Below are 17052 nucleotides of genomic sequence, written 5' to 3'. Positions count from 1 at the left end.
CTCATTTGCTCTCTTGATCTGAAATCTGTCAAACATACGCGGCCGAGAATGAAACCCGAGTCCTCGGTGCGAGGTAGCAACAACAACAATGACCGACTGGAAATTGACCTTACTGTCCACAACAATTTCACTCCACAGCTGCAGACACTTTTAACGAAACAGAAAGGAATAAAGATCTCAGTCGCGTTCTCAAATGCAAGGCTCAGAGTGCTAATCGATCCGTCTGATACAGCGAGTACGTTCATCAGTCGTGACGCATATGATCGCTATCTCGCCGGCCGTGAGCTCAGCAATGCGCCTCGATTCCCAGTACTGGATGGATATGTACCTCAAGAAAAGGTGCTGAACACGGCGCTTTATGGGGCGTCGTTTCGTGCTGTCACCGACGACAGCGACAACGACAGCAGCGAGAAGGGCGCGGCGGATCTCACTGCCAAGGTGGTCGATCGCGGAAAGCAGGCAGAGTCGAATGAGAATAGCATGCTCGAAATCAAAAACTACGATCCAGATGCAGCGATTCGCAGTATCTCCGGACTCTTCGGTCAAGGGGCCGGTGGAAACCCCGCCGATAGCACAATGACGACCACGCCCACGACCTCGACCGCGACGGTTGTGGAAACGAAGAAATCAAGTTCAAATTTGCAGTCATGCGCAGAACTGCTCAAGTCATCGATTTCCGACGGCGAATGGACACCAATCGTCAAGATGCCCAAGCAGAGGGAGAAAGAGGGGCAACAGCAGCAGCAACGACAGGAAAAGCAGCCTCTGACTGAGCAGCCTGATTTGGCTAATCAGACTACGCATACTACGAGCAAAAGCAACCTGCTTTCCAATCTGCCAATTAAGCTTGGCCCCTCCTATAGCAAAGTGGCGCGGCAGAGCATCAACACCAGTGGGATACCGGGAGCGACTACGATTACTCCCACTAGTACGGAAGCAGGCGGTGAAGCTGAATCTTACAAGTTGGTTGCTAGGAAGCCCAAGGTGGCGTCCTTGGATTCATTGATGAGCAATGACCGCGATAAAGAACAGTCAGACCGACCCGGGTCCGGAGCCAAGAGTTATGGTTCTGTAGCTTCTGCTGCACAATCCAAGTCTGAACGTCGCCCGCTACAGTCATTTTCGTGGGCTGCAGTAGCCGCCGGAACTGCAGAGAACAGACAGATAGTCGCGGATACATCGGCTTCAAGTGTTACTCCAGTCGGAGAAGAGAATTCGCCTGATAAAGTGATGTCGGACCCTCTGCCGCAAGGTCACGTAGCTGATCCAAAGTCTGAGGTTGACCGATCGACGGCTACATATGAGAAATGGCAGGACTCATGGCGTCAGGTGTCTTGGGAGGACGACGCTGGAGATGATTTTATTCCAATGCTTCCGGAATTTGAAGTCTCGGCTGAGACTAGTTCCATACTAAATAAAGATGATGTGTCAGTTGAAGATGATGCAGCAGCTGATGCCGAGCAGGTTCAGGAGGAAGTTATTATTGAGAAAGAGGAAAAGGCGGACGACGCCGTGACTCTGACTGAAGAGGGTAGCGAGAAAGGGACAATCACTGTCAGTCTTGGAAAGGTCTCGCCTGAGGGTTCCGCCGATGATGAAGCAAAGTCGACGCCTGAAGAAGACAAGTCAATGCCTGAAGAAGACAAGACTAAACCGGGTCATGGTGATATGGTGGAGTTGAAGAGCATGCAATACTGACAACTTTTTAAGATTCATGACTTGAACTCTTGTTAACCGTCATTTTCTATCTAGAGCTTAAGAGTATTCCTTCACCGATCGACCTAGAAGAGCCAATAAAGATGGCGACTGCTGCTGATTCAGCTCTGGGAGTCTCAGCGGAAGCTATTGTGGACGAGTTACTGTTAGAGAGTAGTAAACTGCACTCTGAGCAAACGATGACTAGATCCGAGGCAGAGGCGGCCGAGACAGATTTAGTGACGGATACAATTAAGAAGCTTGCAAGAGGGCTTCCTTTGCCGCCAGCGGGCGACATGTCGTTGATTCTCCAACAGGAAGATGATGAAGGAAGGTTGACTGGTCGAAATGAGACGAATTGGAAACAGCTTTCATCAGTGTTTCGTCCTGTGCATATGAAGATCAGCTGGGGAAGGGAGGTTGCGATTCCGCTCTTTTTCAACAATACATATACGACGGTCAATGCGTATGTGGTCGAAGAGCTGATTCCTGGTAAGGGTAATGCAGGGTTTGATTTGATCCTCGGCCGAGAGTTTTTACGAGTGAATCCTACGCTGTGGCAGCACTATGAGGAAGATAGCGGATGGACATGCCCGACGACCGAGAGTGATTTGACAGCCGCCACGTTTCTTGAGAATGATTTGGTGAAGTATCCGCAGTTTAAGTATTACGACGAGGAAGCATACAAGGGCCGACGATGGACAGAAGCTCGGACGTTATACTGTTTTATTCACGGATATAAATCCAAGAGAGATAAAGAAATTAAGACGGGAGAATCTCCGATATTTGGGCCTAACAAGACGGAATCGACGCAGAATGTAACGAGGCCCGATATAATGGCTGGTTTTGCGGTTTTCTTTTCCCGAGGATCGGTATACAATTCATTTGGGTGCTCGGGGTATGAGTTCGAGGATGCGGATACTACATTGGCTTTAATGCAGGCGCTTGTCCAGGTAATGTCAGCGGCGAAGCTGCCGCAGCGACTAGTGATCTACACGCGATCGACGATGCTCTGTCAACGGTTTTCTAAACTGCCAGAGTTGGTGCGCTCGCGGTTCTACGTGAAGGGAGAGAAGATTCCGGGGCAGAGTATGTGGGAAACAATCCATGGGTCTGTGAACACGCTCCGGCAGCTTGGGGTGGTGTCTGTGGATTTGGCGTGCATGAGGGGGAAGAAACCGCCGATTGCGGTTAAGAATGGCTTACAGGCCGCAGAGAGGTTTTTATGATTATTCGATAGTTTGAGTTGAGATGAGGAGAGTGTTATTGACTGTTTCTTACGTATAGGTTGGCAAGAACTGCAGCGCAGAAGATGGTTTGCTATCCGCTGGAAGCAGAGGCTATTCCTAGCGGATTTGACTTTTCAAAGAGCGCGACGGCGTGCAGGCTAGAAGATTTCGAGAGAATGATAAAGAGTAAGACGGAGGAAGAGACGGACGGAGAGGGAGCAGATAGGAGAGAGAGGGCGCCACCGACGTATACGATTGAGGAAGTGGAGGACGCAAAGACAGGGGCGAAGAAAGTGATTGTGAGTGGGGATGTTGATCCTGTGTTGGACGCGTACCGACGGTTGACAGGAGACTGGGAGTTTGACGAGGCAGTGATAGAGCGTATGGGAGGACTTTGTATGCAGAATTCTCTGTCCAGCTCGTATATGACGTGCACGACGGGGAAGACGCTGGAGCAGGTGTATAGGGAGATGTAGGAGGGCTCTTGGCAGAGAGGGCAGGAGCGGCCAAGGAGATGAGGAGGGTATATAAGTCTATATAAGTTTATTGCAATAAAGAGAGCGTAAGAGTAAATGAAGTAGATCATAGCTCGACATCGGCAGGGAAGCGAGAGTTTACGAGAGTGCTGAAGTTGCTGCCGCGTCTGGAGCAGGTGTTGGTGCTGGAGTGAGCAGAGAGGGAATAAAAGTGCAAGAAGGTTTAAAGGTGCGCATATAGGCGCGCCGGATTGCGGAACGAGAGAAGGGCAAAAGTGGCGCAGGCAGAGCTTAACAAAGACCACGAGGGATTTTCGAGCCGTAGAGAGATTTCTTCGGCGTTGAGAAATCGCAATCAGAGGAGAGACGAAGACCGGAAGGAGCGGGTATCGATTGTGAGGAGGATGAGAATGTTTGTTTATGAAAATGTTTGTAAAACAAAAATAGAAATAAAGGAAAGAATCCTGAGCCGCAGCGCTGCCCACGTCAGGTTTCGAAGCCATAACGAGCGTCGGATGGGCACTCAATATGAGAGATAAGTAGATGAAGAGAGAATAGAAGGAAGTAAGAATACTTGAATCATTCAGTTGATTAAAATAATCAAATACACTCACATAAACCACTCACAATCATAAATATCCTCCTTCTTCTGCGGATCAGAAGCGTGTGGGAGCTCAAACAAGCCCCGTGCGGCTGCGGAGACGCGTCAACCCGTCACCGGTCCTGCGTTTCTTGCTTTCTCTGCTTCCTCTCTCCTTTCGCTCTACCACGCAACCGCTTCCTCCTCTTCCTCTTCCCCTTCCCACCACCCTCTCTCTCTTCTTCTCTACCTTCCTCTCAAAGTCTTGCTCATGGCCGTCCCCTCTCTCTCTCTCGCCTGACCGCCTGGCCCTCCCGCAATGGATCTCTCCCTCCACGTCCTCCCCGCCGGCGCAGTCCTGCTCCGCGACGACTTCAGCGTCCATTTCCTCGCACCGGCCTCCCTCCTCCCCCAGCGCAAGCCGGCCTCGTTCGACGCTCTCGCGGCCCTCTACCCTCGTCCATGCGACCCTACTGCCTTTGCCTGCGTGCAGCACTCACCCCATCTCGCTCTATCCGTCTGGCGCTATGATGTAGGCGCCTCTCCCGACGATCTCGTCCGTGTCTGTTCTCCCACCTCGGTCTTGATCGACGACCTCGCCTCGCCCTCCCTCTCCCTTCCCGACCAGACCAAAGCCTGCTGCTGGAGCCACGATGGCCGGACAATTCTTTGTGGTAATTGATCATCTCTTCGCACTGGATCCCGCCCCTAAACTTAGCGTACGTATACTCACCTCATCTCTTCTCATCTAGCCCTCCCCGCCGGCTGTCTCGCCCTCATCGACCTATCCGCTTCCCTTGGAGCCACCTCGCTGCCTTCAACCAAAGCAGATCCCACCATTGACATATTCACCACCCCCGACGGCTCTTCTGCGATCGCCCTCTCCGCCAGTCCGCACGACCCGACCGTTTTTGCTATCGCATGCGTCTCTGGCCGCACCTTCCTCTGCCGTCTCTCCTCCGACGCCCCTCCCGCTTTACCTCCCCGCACTCTCGGCACCTCCCCTCCCCGACATATAAAAAGCTTAGACCTCGTTCACACCTTACCACCAGATCCACAGCAGCACCAATCCTCCAGCACAAGCAACTTTCGTCGTGTCGTCTCCCTCGCATTTCATCCTACCTCGGTTGATCCTGAAGCCTTGATGCTCGCAGTCTGGCTCGAGCCCCGCCGTCGAAGCGTACCGATTCAGTCTGATAACAGCGATCTGAACGCTCCCCGTGGTGCCGAAACGAAAGGAGACGAGGATCATGAGATTCAGCTTTGGTGCGTGAATACTGGCAAGTCGGTAAACCTAATTCGAAGGTTGCATCCTGGTCTGCCGGGCGCAGAAACCCCTGGTATGCCCAGTTTGAAGTGGAGTAAAAATGGGCGCGTTGTCCATTTTATCGAAAAGTACGTTTTTGATGTAGTTGCTGAAGAATCTGGGACCCGCGACTAACTGAAGTACTTTGTTATAGCCTGATTGTGATTTACGATGTGAGGAGGAATAACGGCGCGCGAGACAAGATAGCGACCAGACCAGGCACTCGTATAATAACTATGGACCTGCTACGCGAAACCGGAGTTGCCTGGGTAGTCGACTCGTCGATGACGCTCCACGTTTACGATCTGCTTCAGTGCACCGAGCATACGCGCGTAAACATAGGGCCCGCGGAATCGCAATCTGCGCAGCAAGATCTACAGGAACCCTTACAGCTAATACAGACCCCCAAGCACTCCACCTCGCCTAATAAGCCTGCTGGAGTGCATCAGATTGAAGAGGCTCAGCGACGGGGGATTAACACTCCTCCACCTTTACTGCCGCCGTCGTCTGCGGGCTCATCCCACCTATCGCCGCAGCGGCATCGGTCTTCGCCAAGCTCTCGATCAACGCGGTCATCGTCTTCAAGAAATGGCAGCCTGCGACGACAATCGTCATCAGATTTGTTTGCGTATTACATGGATCAACAATCGCCTGATCAACCCGACGATCAGGTGCTGCTATCGGCGCGAAATTCAAAGTTTGAGAAAGATGCCCAGCAGGATGTGGATGTGGGGTCAGTGCCGACACCAGCACTTGCGCGAAACGACGTTTTTGCAGACATGCTGCCGCACCCAACGACTGCGATCAGAGCAACCTCGCCGATATGGACATATATGGAGCCGAATATGCTAAAGACGACTGCTGATGGTCCAACTGCGACAACGATCACGACCAATGCCGGGACAGGAGCAGCATTTCCTGTCGTATCGATTCCAGATCAACATAGTTTGGCGGTACAGGAGTTGCTTTTACAGAAAGAGCAGCTTGAGTTGCAGGAGAGGCAGCAGCAGCTACAGGCGACTCAGCAATACGCGCAGAGGTCGCCTAACTACTACAGCTCAGCGTCGACACCAAGCACGCCAGCCGAAATCGAGCCAGCGCTTCCTGAACCTATTCTACCAGACTGTTTATTTTCAAACGTGGGCGAGCTTATGCAGGAGTCGCCTACTGGTCTTGAGTTTTCAAAGACAGGCCCGGTGGCGAAACGCGCATTGCTCGAGATACTCTTTGGATGGCCTCCAGCATTTGCGGGCGACAGTGTACGTGATGTTGTGAAGTGGGAGCTTGAGTCATCAGGTGGATTAATTCCAGGTAGCGGTGACAGCATAGGCAGCAGCGTCAGCAGTATCAATGGCTCAACGCAGACGTTTATGCGGATGGTTTTGAATCTATGGCTGCGGCGGTACGATGAAGCGGAGTCATACTCTGCGCTGGCTCCATCGGATATTGTTGATGAATTTGGAGAGACACTATCGGCTATAATGGGAAATCCAACAAGTCGAGCTATGACGGTGTCGATGTCATGGTTAATTTTTGCGATGCATTTGGTAGGGGCACGAGATAGAGAAGAAGGAAGTGAATTGGACACGAAGAAAGCCATGATCAAAAAATTTACGGATGAGGTGTTGTTTCGGGATAAAGAGAGTTACGGAGATGATGTCGAAGCCGTACATCTTGCTACCGCGATGATGATTGGATGCGGACTGGTATTGGAAGCCAGGGAAATTTTCCGCGAGAACGCGTACTACTTGTGAGTTCCGTTGCTGATTCAGTATGACGAGAGAATCTGAGCTAACAGATTGATATAGAGAGGCGACAATTCTGTCTCTTTTGTTTAGTTTGCCGCTCGACGAGGTGCTAAGCGAATGGGCGACTCAGGCTGCAGAAACTGGCGCTGAGCGAATTCAGATCAGGTGGTAAGTTGTAAGCGTTCAATAATTTTCTGATGATGAAGATAATTAACATTGATATAGTCGTAATGCACTTTCATATTTGGAATTGGCAAAGCGGCAGCAGTCTGCACCGTTGGAATCAACGGAGCCACTCTTCCCACGAACGCCAGTGAGTGCTAATACGACGCATCATGCGACGAAGGCGCCGCTTCAGAGGGCGGCGACAGACACGACTACAAGCACCGTTAAAAGTATTGCGGCAGTGAGCAGTAGCAAGAGTACGGTCTCGTCGCCAACAGAAGTACCCGAGTTCGATAGAGCACCGGCAAAGACATCACCTGGCGCTGCTGAATCAGTAACTACGAGCGCGGAGGATCAAGCGAGCATTTTAGCAGCAGCGAGGCCGGGAGCTACTCCAGCGACGTCTTCGTCGCGCTGGCGAAGACCGGATCTGAGCATTCAGCTGTTTAAGGAAGATGTTACGTCGTTCCCCGCCCGCAGCGACTCTCTGCGAACTACAGGCTCATCGTCGTCGCGAACAGCAGCCGCAGCAGCGGTTGCATCGCTCGCGGCGTCGCGGACAAAGGCGAAGTCAAAGCCAACGATCCAGGTGCGTGCGCCGCGGGAGACGTCAACAGCGGCGACGGTGACGGACGAGAAGTCGCTGATGCGGGTGTCCTCGAACATCACACGCGAGCGCACGATAATCAGCACGGAAGCCGGGTCGTCGGCAGCAGCAGCAGTGGCAGCAGCGAGTGATGCGCGAGCCAGGAAGACCGCGGGCGAGGTTACTCCTGACCCTGAGTCCGTCGGATCTGAGCCGCACGACGTGGGGCCCGAATCGGCGATGGCAGGCGAGCGGGGCAATTCGGCGATATCTTCGTCCGAAGGCACGCGGCCTGGAGCATCTGCGACGACGACGACGTCGTCGGCAGGAGCTGCGACAGAATGCGCGACGAATGCGGGTTCAGGAACAGCAGCGGGCGGGTCGTCGACGTTGGAGAGACGGCCCACGTTTCTTCGAAGCGGCATGAAACGTTTACTCAGCACCGGATCGAACTACAACAGCAACAACAGCAATAATAATAACAACAGCAACAATACTAATAGCAGCAGCGGCACTGGAAGCAACACCAACACCAGTAGCAGCAACACCAACAACAACAACAATGGCGGCGCCGAAAGCTCGTCGTCGTCGTCGTCTGGTGGATCAATTTGGCGCCGTCTGGGCACCGGGTCGGAGAAGCGTACCCTCTTCCGTTCGGGCTCAGAGCAGCGAGCACACGAGCAGGCGCTGATAGATAAGAGTAGCACTGGATCCGCGTCGGTTCTGGCCGCAGCAGCGGCAGCGGCAGCAGCAGCGTCGGCAGGAGGAGCAGGGGTAGGAGTAGGATCAGACGCGAGCAGCGCTGACCGGAAGCGCGGGCAGCACCACCACAGCCGACGGCGGTCGACGGTCGCGTTCAAGAGGATGTAGGGATTAGCAACGATCAATAATCAATTCCACAAGCACCACGCCGCTATTATACGTCCGAAGATAAGATTGATCGCAGTTGAGCAACTCCGCTGGGCTCTGGTCGGCGTTAGGCTGACAGGGAACAAGTCCGCTGGGAGGTTTGGCGCTGGTCGCGGTGGAGGTCGGCGGTAAGATTTAAGGTTTAGACCTTTAGCTTTGACCCGGGTCCGACCCCCGCTTATTCGGGTCCGGGTCAGCGTCACCCCGCACTTAGCGCTCTTGCTCGCGTCACAGATTTGGCTCTCCGCCCGCCCGGGACCAACATATTTAAGCTGCCCGATGCCCCGGTTGCTCGATTTCTGTTCGACAGCCTAGTCTGATTCCTCATTACTATCTTCTACTCACTACTATCTTCTCATTATCAAAGCAATGGCTGGCATCGAGCAGGTATCCGGAGCCAATCTCCCTCTCTCCACCCACATCAAGCTCCCAAACGGTGTCGAGTATGAGCAGCCTCTCGGTCTCTTCATCAACAACGAATTCGTTACCGGCAAGGCTTCGTCTGCATTTGAGGTCACTAGTCCTAGGTACGCACATGCCCTGTTTTACGAATTGTCAGTCGACATCAAATTCTAATCCTGAAATCATCACATACAGCTCTGGCAAAGTGATCTGCAGCGTGCACGAGGCGCAGGCTGCCGATATCGATATTGCGGTCGACGCCGCCGAGCGAGCGTTTGAGGAAGGCCCCTGGTCTAAGCTGCCCCCCGCCGAGCGCGGTATCTTGCTAAACAAGCTCGCCGATCTCTTCGAGGAGAATCTCACAATCCTCGCCTCGATCGAGTCGCTCGACAACGGCAAGGCTATTCAGTTGGCACGTGGCGATATTGCCGGATGCATCGGATGCTTCAGGTACTACGCCGGATGGGCCGATAAGATCCACGGAAAGGTCATGGACGTCTCGAGCGATACTTTCTGCTACACCAAGCAGGAGCCTATTGGCGTCTGCGGCCAGATCATCCCCTGGAACTTCCCGCTGCTCATGTTTGCGTGGAAGATTGGTCCTGCGATTGCCTGCGGCAACACCGTTGTGATGAAGCCTGCGGAGCAGACTCCTCTCAGCGCACTTTTTGTCGCCACGTTGATCAAGGAAGCTGGCTTCCCTCCCGGTGTGATCAACATTGTCTCTGGATTCGGTCGTGATGCTGGAAATGCGATCGCCTACCACATGAAGATCAAGAAGGTTGCCTTCACTGGCTCGACTATGGTCGGACGCACAATCATGAAGGCTGCTGCCGAGTCGAACCTCAAGAAGGTCACTCTTGAGCTCGGTGGAAAGTCGCCCAACATTGTCTTCGACGACGTTGACATTGACCGCGCGGTTGAGTGGATCAACTTTGGTATCTTCTACAACAGTGGCGAGGTGTGCTCTGCGGGATCGCGCGTGTACGTGCAGGAGGGCGTTTACGACAAGGTTGTTGCTGCATTCAAGAAGCGTGCTGAGGCCAACATTGTCGGCAACCCGTTTGACGAGAAGACTTTCCAGGGAGCCCAAGTATCGAAGGTCCAGTACGAGCGCATCTTGAAGTACATTGAGATTGGAAAGGGTGAGGGTGCGAAGGTCGAGACTGGCGGTGAGCCGCTCGATAGCGATGGATACTTCATCAAGCCTACCATTCTTTCAAACGTGAAGATGGACGACCGCGTGATGCAGGAGGAGATCTTTGGACCTGTGTGCACGATTGCCAAGTTCACGGACATTGACGACGTGATCAAGAAGGGCAACGGCACCAACTACGGTCTTGCCTCGGCGGTGCACACCAAGTCGCTCAACACCGCAATCGAGGTCTCGAACCGACTCAAGGCCGGCACCGTCTGGGTCAACTGCTACAACTCGTTCCACGCTGCTCTGCCGTTTGGCGGATACGGCGAATCTGGCATTGGCCGTGAGCTTGGAAAGGAGGCGCTGAAGAACTACACGCAGGTCAAGACTGTGAACATCAACTTGGCGTAGGTGGTTGTGGGATACGATTGCTTTTGAGGTTGTTTTGTTTTGTTTTGTTTTATTTCGGGCACACTTTCGTTAGTTCATTCATGAGGCAATTGACATTTTCATCGACATTTGAGTTGATCTGCAAATGTATAGTAATCCATTATGTAATTACACACCAACCCCTTGCACAATGTAAGCATCGCCGTCTTTGACGTTCTTCTCGAGGCTCCACTTGCAAAAGCATCTCGAAGCAACAAGGCCCCAACCTCTTCTCAATCGCCACACCGCCACCCGCGATCTTCAATGGCTATGAAATCCCACCACTGTCGTCTGCTGCAGTACGGTCTGCTGCTTGCCGCAATTGCCGTGCTGGCGTGCGCAGACGAGGAGTTCTCGGCTTATCGCCCGGATCCCGTCGATGGCGCGGCCGAGACTGTTGCTGCTGCTGCTGATGCTGCGCAGGCGTCGGTTGCGTCTGGAAGCATGTGAGTGTTTGCTGTTTGTACTGAGATTACTGCCGTGAAGATACGAGTGTGAAGAGATGCGGTGAAGTGAAGGAATTGCATGATCGCTGACGGTTTTTGTGTAGTCCCGCCTTCCGGAAAAACATCACGATCGCAGAGTTCTACGACCTGCCAGTCTACAAGCGCATCTTCATCTACAACTGGACCAACGAGCTCTCGTTCCTCGGCATAGTCCTCGCGTTTGTCTTCGCCCACCTCGGCGGCGCATACATCAACAAGCGCGCGGCGCTGAGCTGGATGGCGGCGCTCGTGCCCACGTTCCGGAACCAGTTCTACCAGGTGGGTTTTGACGCGAGCGCGGTCTGCGAGTCCGAGGCCGACTACGCCGCGCTGCCGTGGACAAAGTACTTGAAGAAGCTGGGCCCGATCGACTTTGTCTTCTACCTGACCGGCCGGCTGAACGTGCACGCCGCGCACGGCAAGATGACGCTCAAGACGCGCCAGAACCTGATCATGCTCGTGTTTGACTACGTTTTCTCGTTCTTCATCTCCGCGCCCTTGCCCGAGGACAAGGTGCAGATCCTCGCGACCCCGAGCGGCGAGTACGACTCCTTTGTCTTTGCGGTCGTGCACAAGGACCACATGAAGCGCGTGCGCGAGTCAAACTACGACATCTCGCTCACCCGCACCAGCGACTCGCCCAAGCTGCCCGTCTGCTTCACCGTCATGTCCGAGGCCGCCGAAGTCACAGACACTTTCTTCACCCCGGACCTCCTCGCCGCCGTCAAGCGCGCAGAGAACGTGCTCGAGTACCTCGTCCTCTCCGACCTCCCCGCCGACCGCCCGGCAAAGCTCGACGACCTCGTGCTCAAGAAGCGCGCGCTGCTCGTCCTCCGCGCGGCTACCTCGCAAGAAGACATCGACGCCACCGCCGCCCTCGTCGAGGCTTTCTTCGGCCTTCTCGACGTCGCTGTCGCCAAAGCGCACTGGCGCCCCGAACTCGCGCGCAAGCTCAAGGCCACGCGCGAGGAGGAGCAGCGCAAGCTTAAAAAGATGGCGGACGACGAGCGTGCGGAGGAACTCGCAAAGGCGCGCGCGCTCGAGAAAAAGGCGCAGAAGCAGAGTATCTCGAAGCTCTCGCCTGAGGAGCAGCGCAAGGCGCAGCAGAAGGAGCGCGAGAAGGAGCTGCGCAAGCAGCAGAGGAAGATGACTCGTCGTGCTTAAACTCTCAATCACTTGAAGCACTCTACTCTCGCTTGAAGCACTTTCTCTAACAAAGTAAGATCCAGTCTATTACTGGCTCACCTATCCTGTACAATAACGATGCCCTTCTTTTCTTGGTTAGTTATTCACTTTTTTGTTTACTCAATATCTTCAGATGTTTTATATAATAGTTACTATGAATCAATTGCATAATATATACCGATCTCTCCGAGCTCGTGCTCTCTTAATCTTAAAAACAATTACCCCCAAAAAAACACTAGAAAACACTAAAAAACATAAACTAGAACAAACACAAACACAAACTAAGCACTAAGCATACACAACTACAATGGTATATAGACTATCGAAACAACTCATACTCAAACACTCATGCGTGCCGGTGATGGTGATGATGGTGGTGATGATGTCCCTTCCTAGGACTCTGTCTCTCCTCCCGCTGCAACTCCCTCTTCTCCATCTTCAGCGCCACCTTCTCCAACACCCTCACCGCGCGCTCGCGCTCCTCTTTACTAAACGACGCACCGTCCAACCACGCCAGCGCTCGCGCAGACGCAAACATCAATCCCTGGTACCCCTTCCGCTTCGTCATACACAGCTCCGGCATGTGTGCCTCAAACTTGCGGTTCTTCTGCTCCCACTGCACCTGCGCCTGCCGCGACATCACAAGACTGTACTGCCGGTGCAGGTCGCCGCGCGTAGACGTCGCGAGTGTGGCGCTCCTGGCTGTGTTCTCGGCTCCGTCCGCGATCGCAATCACGGGCGGATAGAACTGCAGCGTGAGCGGGTTCATCCGCATATCCAGGACCTGAAGCTCGGGTAGCGTCGTGATCACGCTCGCGAGCTTGACGAGCCCGCTGATCTGGTTGCCTATCAAGTAAAGCCTTCGCAGGCGGGGGATATGCATCAGGCCAGAGACATCGCTGAGCTCGTTGAACGACAGGTTAAGGTCTCGAAGGTTGCGCGCAAACACTGAAAAGTTGTCGGGGAGTTTTCGGAGCTGGACTGATGCCAGCTCAAGACACTGCAGGTTGAGAAAGTGGTTCTCAAAACTCAAGTCTCGCGGGATATTCCCAGACAGGTACAGTTTTCGCACGTCAGTTATGTGCGGACAATACAGTTCACTAAATTCAGCCGGTTAGCTTTGTCTAAACACCTCTCTCCTCGTCTAATTCTTACCTTGCACTATCATCCTGATCGCGCACACTCAGATTCTCCAAAAGTCTCAACTTCTTCAATCCAGAGACGCTCTTCAGTCTATTCTCATCCAAAATCAGGACTCTCAGGTTCGGAAACGGAATCGCATCAAACTTGCTAAGCTTGTTCCTCGACACCTTCAAAGTCCTCAGATTCGGCAGATACCCCTCAGGTTCAAGTCTTGATAGCATATTATCCTCAAGATTCAAAGTCATCAGACTTTTTAACCTCTCGATACCTTCAACCCGCGTGAGCTGGTTAAATGACATGTCTAGATCAGTGAGTCTCGAGAGATTCGACTTTTCAAAATTAACGCTGCCGACATTGTTGCCTTTTGCGCTAAGCCTTAATAATCCATCGAGCTGCGATATGCCATTAATATTGACCAGCTCGTTATTGTCCACCACCAATTCACGAAGATGGACCAAACTGGACATTCCTATCGCATCAGACTGTTAGCTTGGGCACTTCCCCTACTCAGCAAACAGAACGTACCATCAAGAGTTTCAATCCTATTATCAGACAGATCGAGATACTGCAGATTCGTCAAAAACCCAAACGCTGTCAACTGCGACAAATTGTTGTGGCTCGCCCGCAGTACCCTCAGCGTTGACGGCACGCCGGTGAGATACCCAATCTCATTGTCGGAAATGTTTAGATCAAGTAGTTGCGGGCACCACTCGTCCAGCCGGATTAGCGTCTCGAGGCCTCGTCCTCGAAGATCCAGGATTGTCAGATCCTCCCAGTACGGGTCTTGTGGGTAGATATCTGAAAGCACCTTCACTAGATTTTGCACAGCAACTGAGAACGACGACTCAAGCTCAGAGACAGCGGTAGCCTCATGACGAGCTTCGATATATGATACATCTGGTGCATAATGCTTTCCAAGTTGGTCATCGAGAGGTAAAGCAAACGAAACCTCAGGCCTGGATGCCAAATTCGCCGCACTATTCCGTCCGCCCAGTTTCTGTGGGGAGTTGTAGCCCTGCGGCGATGGTCGACTATACTTATTCCCATATCCGTTCTTTTGAGGCGATGGAGGATTGTTTGTCGCGCCCCGGCTCAGAACTTCTTCCAAAGACGACAAGCTTCTGCGCAGCGAGTTTGTGTACTCGTCAACGTGCACTTCATGTTCTTTTCTGTCGTATGCGTCGGAGTTGTTATCAGTGAGATCCTCGATACCCTCAAACACATCCTCCTCGTCATCGTTAGAAACATGCGCGTTCTCCTTTGTCGCCTTGACCCATTTGAGAAGATTAGGGTCGTACACCATCGAGCCTATAGCCGGAGGAATCAAATCAATCACATCTTGCTGGCGGATGACTTGCATTGCCTCCTGGTGAGACTTATTTGATGCCTTTGATGAGTTCGTCTTGAGATGGCCGCCTGGCGCGTCAGCCTCGTTGGTCGGTGTTTCCACATTCTTTTTCGCCCCGGGTCCAGAACCTCGAGACCTGAACTGCCTGAGGGTGCCGTTACTTGTTTGCTCTGACCCATGCGATGCAGTGACCGCGCTCTGGCGCACAGGACTCAGGCCAATCTCGGCAAGCGATCTCTTTGTCCGGCGACTGCCGCCCAAGTCCTGTCCCAACTCCGTCCCGCTCGTCTCATACCGATTCCGAATCGAGTCATAATACAGAGCAGATTTCGGCTGTCGCTGAGGCGGTGGCGGGTTATCTTTCCTAGGTCTCTGCAAATTATTTTGACGTTCTCCCGATGACGCGTAAGGAGATCTATCTTCCTCGCTCAGTGACCTGCCGTCCTCGGAGGACTCGTACGAGCTGATTGGGTGGAGTTTGTCAGAAAGGCGCTGGAGATCACTCTCTCGATCGGCCGACTGTCCGAAATACTGCGAAACAGATGCAGTGAGCTCGCTCTGGCGTTGCGAGTAATCGGCGTCATCTGTAGTGACGGACTCAGGTCTCCCCAGACCACGCAGCATGTCCATGATATTTTCCGCTTGGGAGAGAAAGTCCTGCGTCGTCAGCACCGATCGATTTTGATCCAGTCTGGGCCGTTTTGCCAAAGGCTCTTTGGTAGGCGACTTTGGCTTCTCCACAATAGACTGCTCAGACTGGCTTGCATCGGCACTAGTGATCCGCCCGCTCTGGTTCAGGAGATTGTCAAGCTTTGCATTCGTGTAGGTATCATGAACCTGGAAGAGCTTGAGTGAACCTTTTGGTGGAGAAAGCGAGTTCGCGTTCGACGCGGCCTTGACGCTCGTATCCCGAGAAACGGTGAAATCAAAACTCTTCTTCTGAGGCGGTCGCGGACTGTTTGTCTTTGACGGCTCAAGCCCCAACTTTGCACGCGGATCAGCCTCACGCGTTGATCTATCGTCAATCTCTGGCTCTTCTTCTGCTTCTTCTTCTTTTCCTTCTTCTTCTTGTTCTTCTTCTGCATCCTCTAAGATCACATGGTGAGTAGCCGACCCTGCTGATCTCGACGTTGTTGATCTTCTGCGAATCGTCGAAGTTCGGCTGCGATCTTCGAGCGATTTCGACATCGGCCCCGGTCCCAGAATAGGCTCTATCTTTCCAATCTCGTTCCTTAACTTTGTCATACTCGCGCGCAGACGCGCCTGAGAATCCTTTGATAAGTGCCGCTTGTGCAGCGTGGAGTATGATTGATGCGCACTACTACTGCTGTCTTATTGTTAAAATCGCATAGCACACTAGCAAAACCACACGCGTCAAACATACCTTTCATTCGTAGCCGACGGCTTAAACATGCGCTCCAACGTCATCGGACTAAAAATATCCTTCGGCAGCGTCATTTTCTTCCAGTCCGGCGTCGCAGGCCGCTGCTGCTCGTTCACAGACCTGCGCTCCGTCAAGATCCGCGTGGTCCCGTCCGCATTCTGCGACGACGACACACTGCCGCGCGAGTCTGCGCTCGCAGTCGACTTGATGCTGCTCTTCGTCATCATCGGCTCCAGCACCGGCGAGTTGGGCTGTGAAATCCACTCCTCTGAAAGCTCGGCGTCGTGCCATTCCGGGATCTGGGCGATCGAGCGCTCGTACTCTTCCACCAGCGACGGCCGCTGCTGTTTTTCAGACAGCCTGTGGAGTCCGTTCTGCTTCAGATTAGTCTGGTAACCGTCAGAGCTGTTGCTGCTGTTGTTGCTGTCGTCGCTCTCGTTGGTGTTCACGCTGTTGACGTTGTTCTCCAGTGCAAGATCACTCCCGCCCACTTCGCGATCCTCAAGACCGCTGTCGCCAGGCTGCTGCTGCTGCACAGACAAAGTCGCCATTCAATCGTCCAGCAGTAAACAAAAACAAAAACAAGTATACACAGTTGTTGCTGCTGGCAATCCAACTAAACGCAGCGAATCAGGCAGAAAGAGTGATATAATTCCAGCGCGCGGTTTCGGAACGGCCTGTAAACACACCTGCGCGGCTGGTAAACAAAACACGTCCACAAAGAAAAACTTTAGTCACGTGGTTTTGAGAGTGACGTTTTGCGGATACTTGAATTTTACTGTTTTGGGATCTCATAAACACTCGCCCCAACGCGTTCCTGCTGCTCGCTGCATAAACACTC

The 17052-nt window shown here is 53.1% G+C and overlaps 5 protein-coding genes across 5 annotated transcripts; 4 read left to right on the top strand and 1 right to left on the bottom strand.

Moving 5' to 3' along the window:
- Window positions 1-48: 48 nt before the first annotated feature.
- Window positions 49-3400, top strand: BZA70DRAFT_287400 (uncharacterized protein; the record flags this gene model as incomplete). The annotated part of the gene is made up of 3 exons (XM_064913946.1): window positions 49-1663; window positions 1753-2914; window positions 2983-3400. The coding sequence occupies 3 exons, from the start codon at window positions 49-51 to the stop codon at window positions 3398-3400; spliced, it is 3195 nt and encodes a 1064-aa protein (XP_064771110.1).
- An 805-nt stretch (window positions 3401-4205) lies between these two features.
- BZA70DRAFT_272843 (uncharacterized protein) lies at window positions 4206-8990 on the top strand. The gene is made up of 5 exons (XM_064911740.1): window positions 4206-4654; window positions 4733-5375; window positions 5441-7036; window positions 7095-7202; window positions 7260-8990. The coding sequence occupies exons 1-5, from the start codon at window positions 4300-4302 to the stop codon at window positions 8653-8655; spliced, it is 4098 nt and encodes a 1365-aa protein (XP_064771109.1). The 5' UTR covers window positions 4206-4299; the 3' UTR covers window positions 8656-8990.
- On the top strand, window positions 8991-10757 carry BZA70DRAFT_272840 (aldehyde dehydrogenase domain-containing protein). The gene is made up of 2 exons (XM_064911739.1): window positions 8991-9221; window positions 9292-10757. Exons 1-2 carry the CDS (start codon window positions 9064-9066, stop codon window positions 10646-10648), a joined length of 1515 nt encoding a protein of 504 aa, XP_064771108.1. The 5' UTR covers window positions 8991-9063; the 3' UTR covers window positions 10649-10757.
- A 121-nt stretch (window positions 10758-10878) lies between these two features.
- On the top strand, window positions 10879-12520 carry BZA70DRAFT_272838 (uncharacterized protein). Its single transcript, XM_064911738.1, has 2 exons — window positions 10879-11112; window positions 11217-12520. The coding sequence occupies exons 1-2, from the start codon at window positions 10931-10933 to the stop codon at window positions 12313-12315; spliced, it is 1281 nt and encodes a 426-aa protein (XP_064771107.1). The 5' UTR covers window positions 10879-10930; the 3' UTR covers window positions 12316-12520.
- On the bottom strand, window positions 12521-17037 carry BZA70DRAFT_272835 (uncharacterized protein). The gene is made up of 4 exons (XM_064911737.1): window positions 16212-17037; window positions 14005-16154; window positions 13492-13948; window positions 12521-13436 (listed from the first exon to the last, which is right to left on the bottom strand). The coding sequence occupies exons 1-4, from the start codon at window positions 16760-16762 to the stop codon at window positions 12683-12685; spliced, it is 3912 nt and encodes a 1303-aa protein (XP_064771106.1). The 5' UTR covers window positions 16763-17037; the 3' UTR covers window positions 12521-12682.
- Between the last annotated feature and the right edge of the window lie 15 nt (window positions 17038-17052).

Source organism: Myxozyma melibiosi (genome assembly GCF_037950935.1).
Source record: "Myxozyma melibiosi strain Phaff 52-87 chromosome Unknown BZA70scaffold_1, whole genome shotgun sequence".
NCBI lineage: Eukaryota > Fungi > Ascomycota > Lipomycetes > Lipomycetales > Lipomycetaceae > Myxozyma > Myxozyma melibiosi.
The sequence above is the reverse complement of the archived record's forward strand: the minus strand, read 5'-3'. Positions and strand labels throughout refer to the sequence as shown.

Excerpts from the sequence above, each read along its gene's own strand:
- BZA70DRAFT_272835 (XM_064911737.1), bottom strand. The coding sequence starts at position 16,762 with ATGGCGACTTTGTCTGTGCAGCAGCAGCAGCCTGGCGACAGCGGTCTT. Across the intron at positions 16,155-16,211 it reads CCGTCGGCTACGAATGAAAG|CAGTAGTAGTGCGCATCAAT; the intron begins GTATGTTTGACG and ends ACAATAAGACAG. Across the intron at positions 13,437-13,491 it reads GATCAGGATGATAGTGCAAG|TGAACTGTATTGTCCGCACA; the intron begins GTAAGAATTAGA and ends GGCTGAATTTAG.
- BZA70DRAFT_272840 (XM_064911739.1), top strand. The coding sequence starts at position 9,064 with ATGGCTGGCATCGAGCAGGTATCCGGAGCCAATCTCCCTCTCTCCACC. Across the intron at positions 9,222-9,291 it reads TTTGAGGTCACTAGTCCTAG|CTCTGGCAAAGTGATCTGCA; the intron begins GTACGCACATGC and ends CATCACATACAG.
- BZA70DRAFT_272838 (XM_064911738.1), top strand. The coding sequence starts at position 10,931 with ATGGCTATGAAATCCCACCACTGTCGTCTGCTGCAGTACGGTCTGCTG. Across the intron at positions 11,113-11,216 it reads TCGGTTGCGTCTGGAAGCAT|TCCCGCCTTCCGGAAAAACA; the intron begins GTGAGTGTTTGC and ends GTTTTTGTGTAG.
- BZA70DRAFT_272843 (XM_064911740.1), top strand. The coding sequence starts at position 4,300 with ATGGATCTCTCCCTCCACGTCCTCCCCGCCGGCGCAGTCCTGCTCCGC. Across the intron at positions 5,376-5,440 it reads GTTGTCCATTTTATCGAAAA|CCTGATTGTGATTTACGATG; the intron begins GTACGTTTTTGA and ends ACTTTGTTATAG. Across the intron at positions 7,037-7,094 it reads CGCGAGAACGCGTACTACTT|AGAGGCGACAATTCTGTCTC; the intron begins GTGAGTTCCGTT and ends AGATTGATATAG.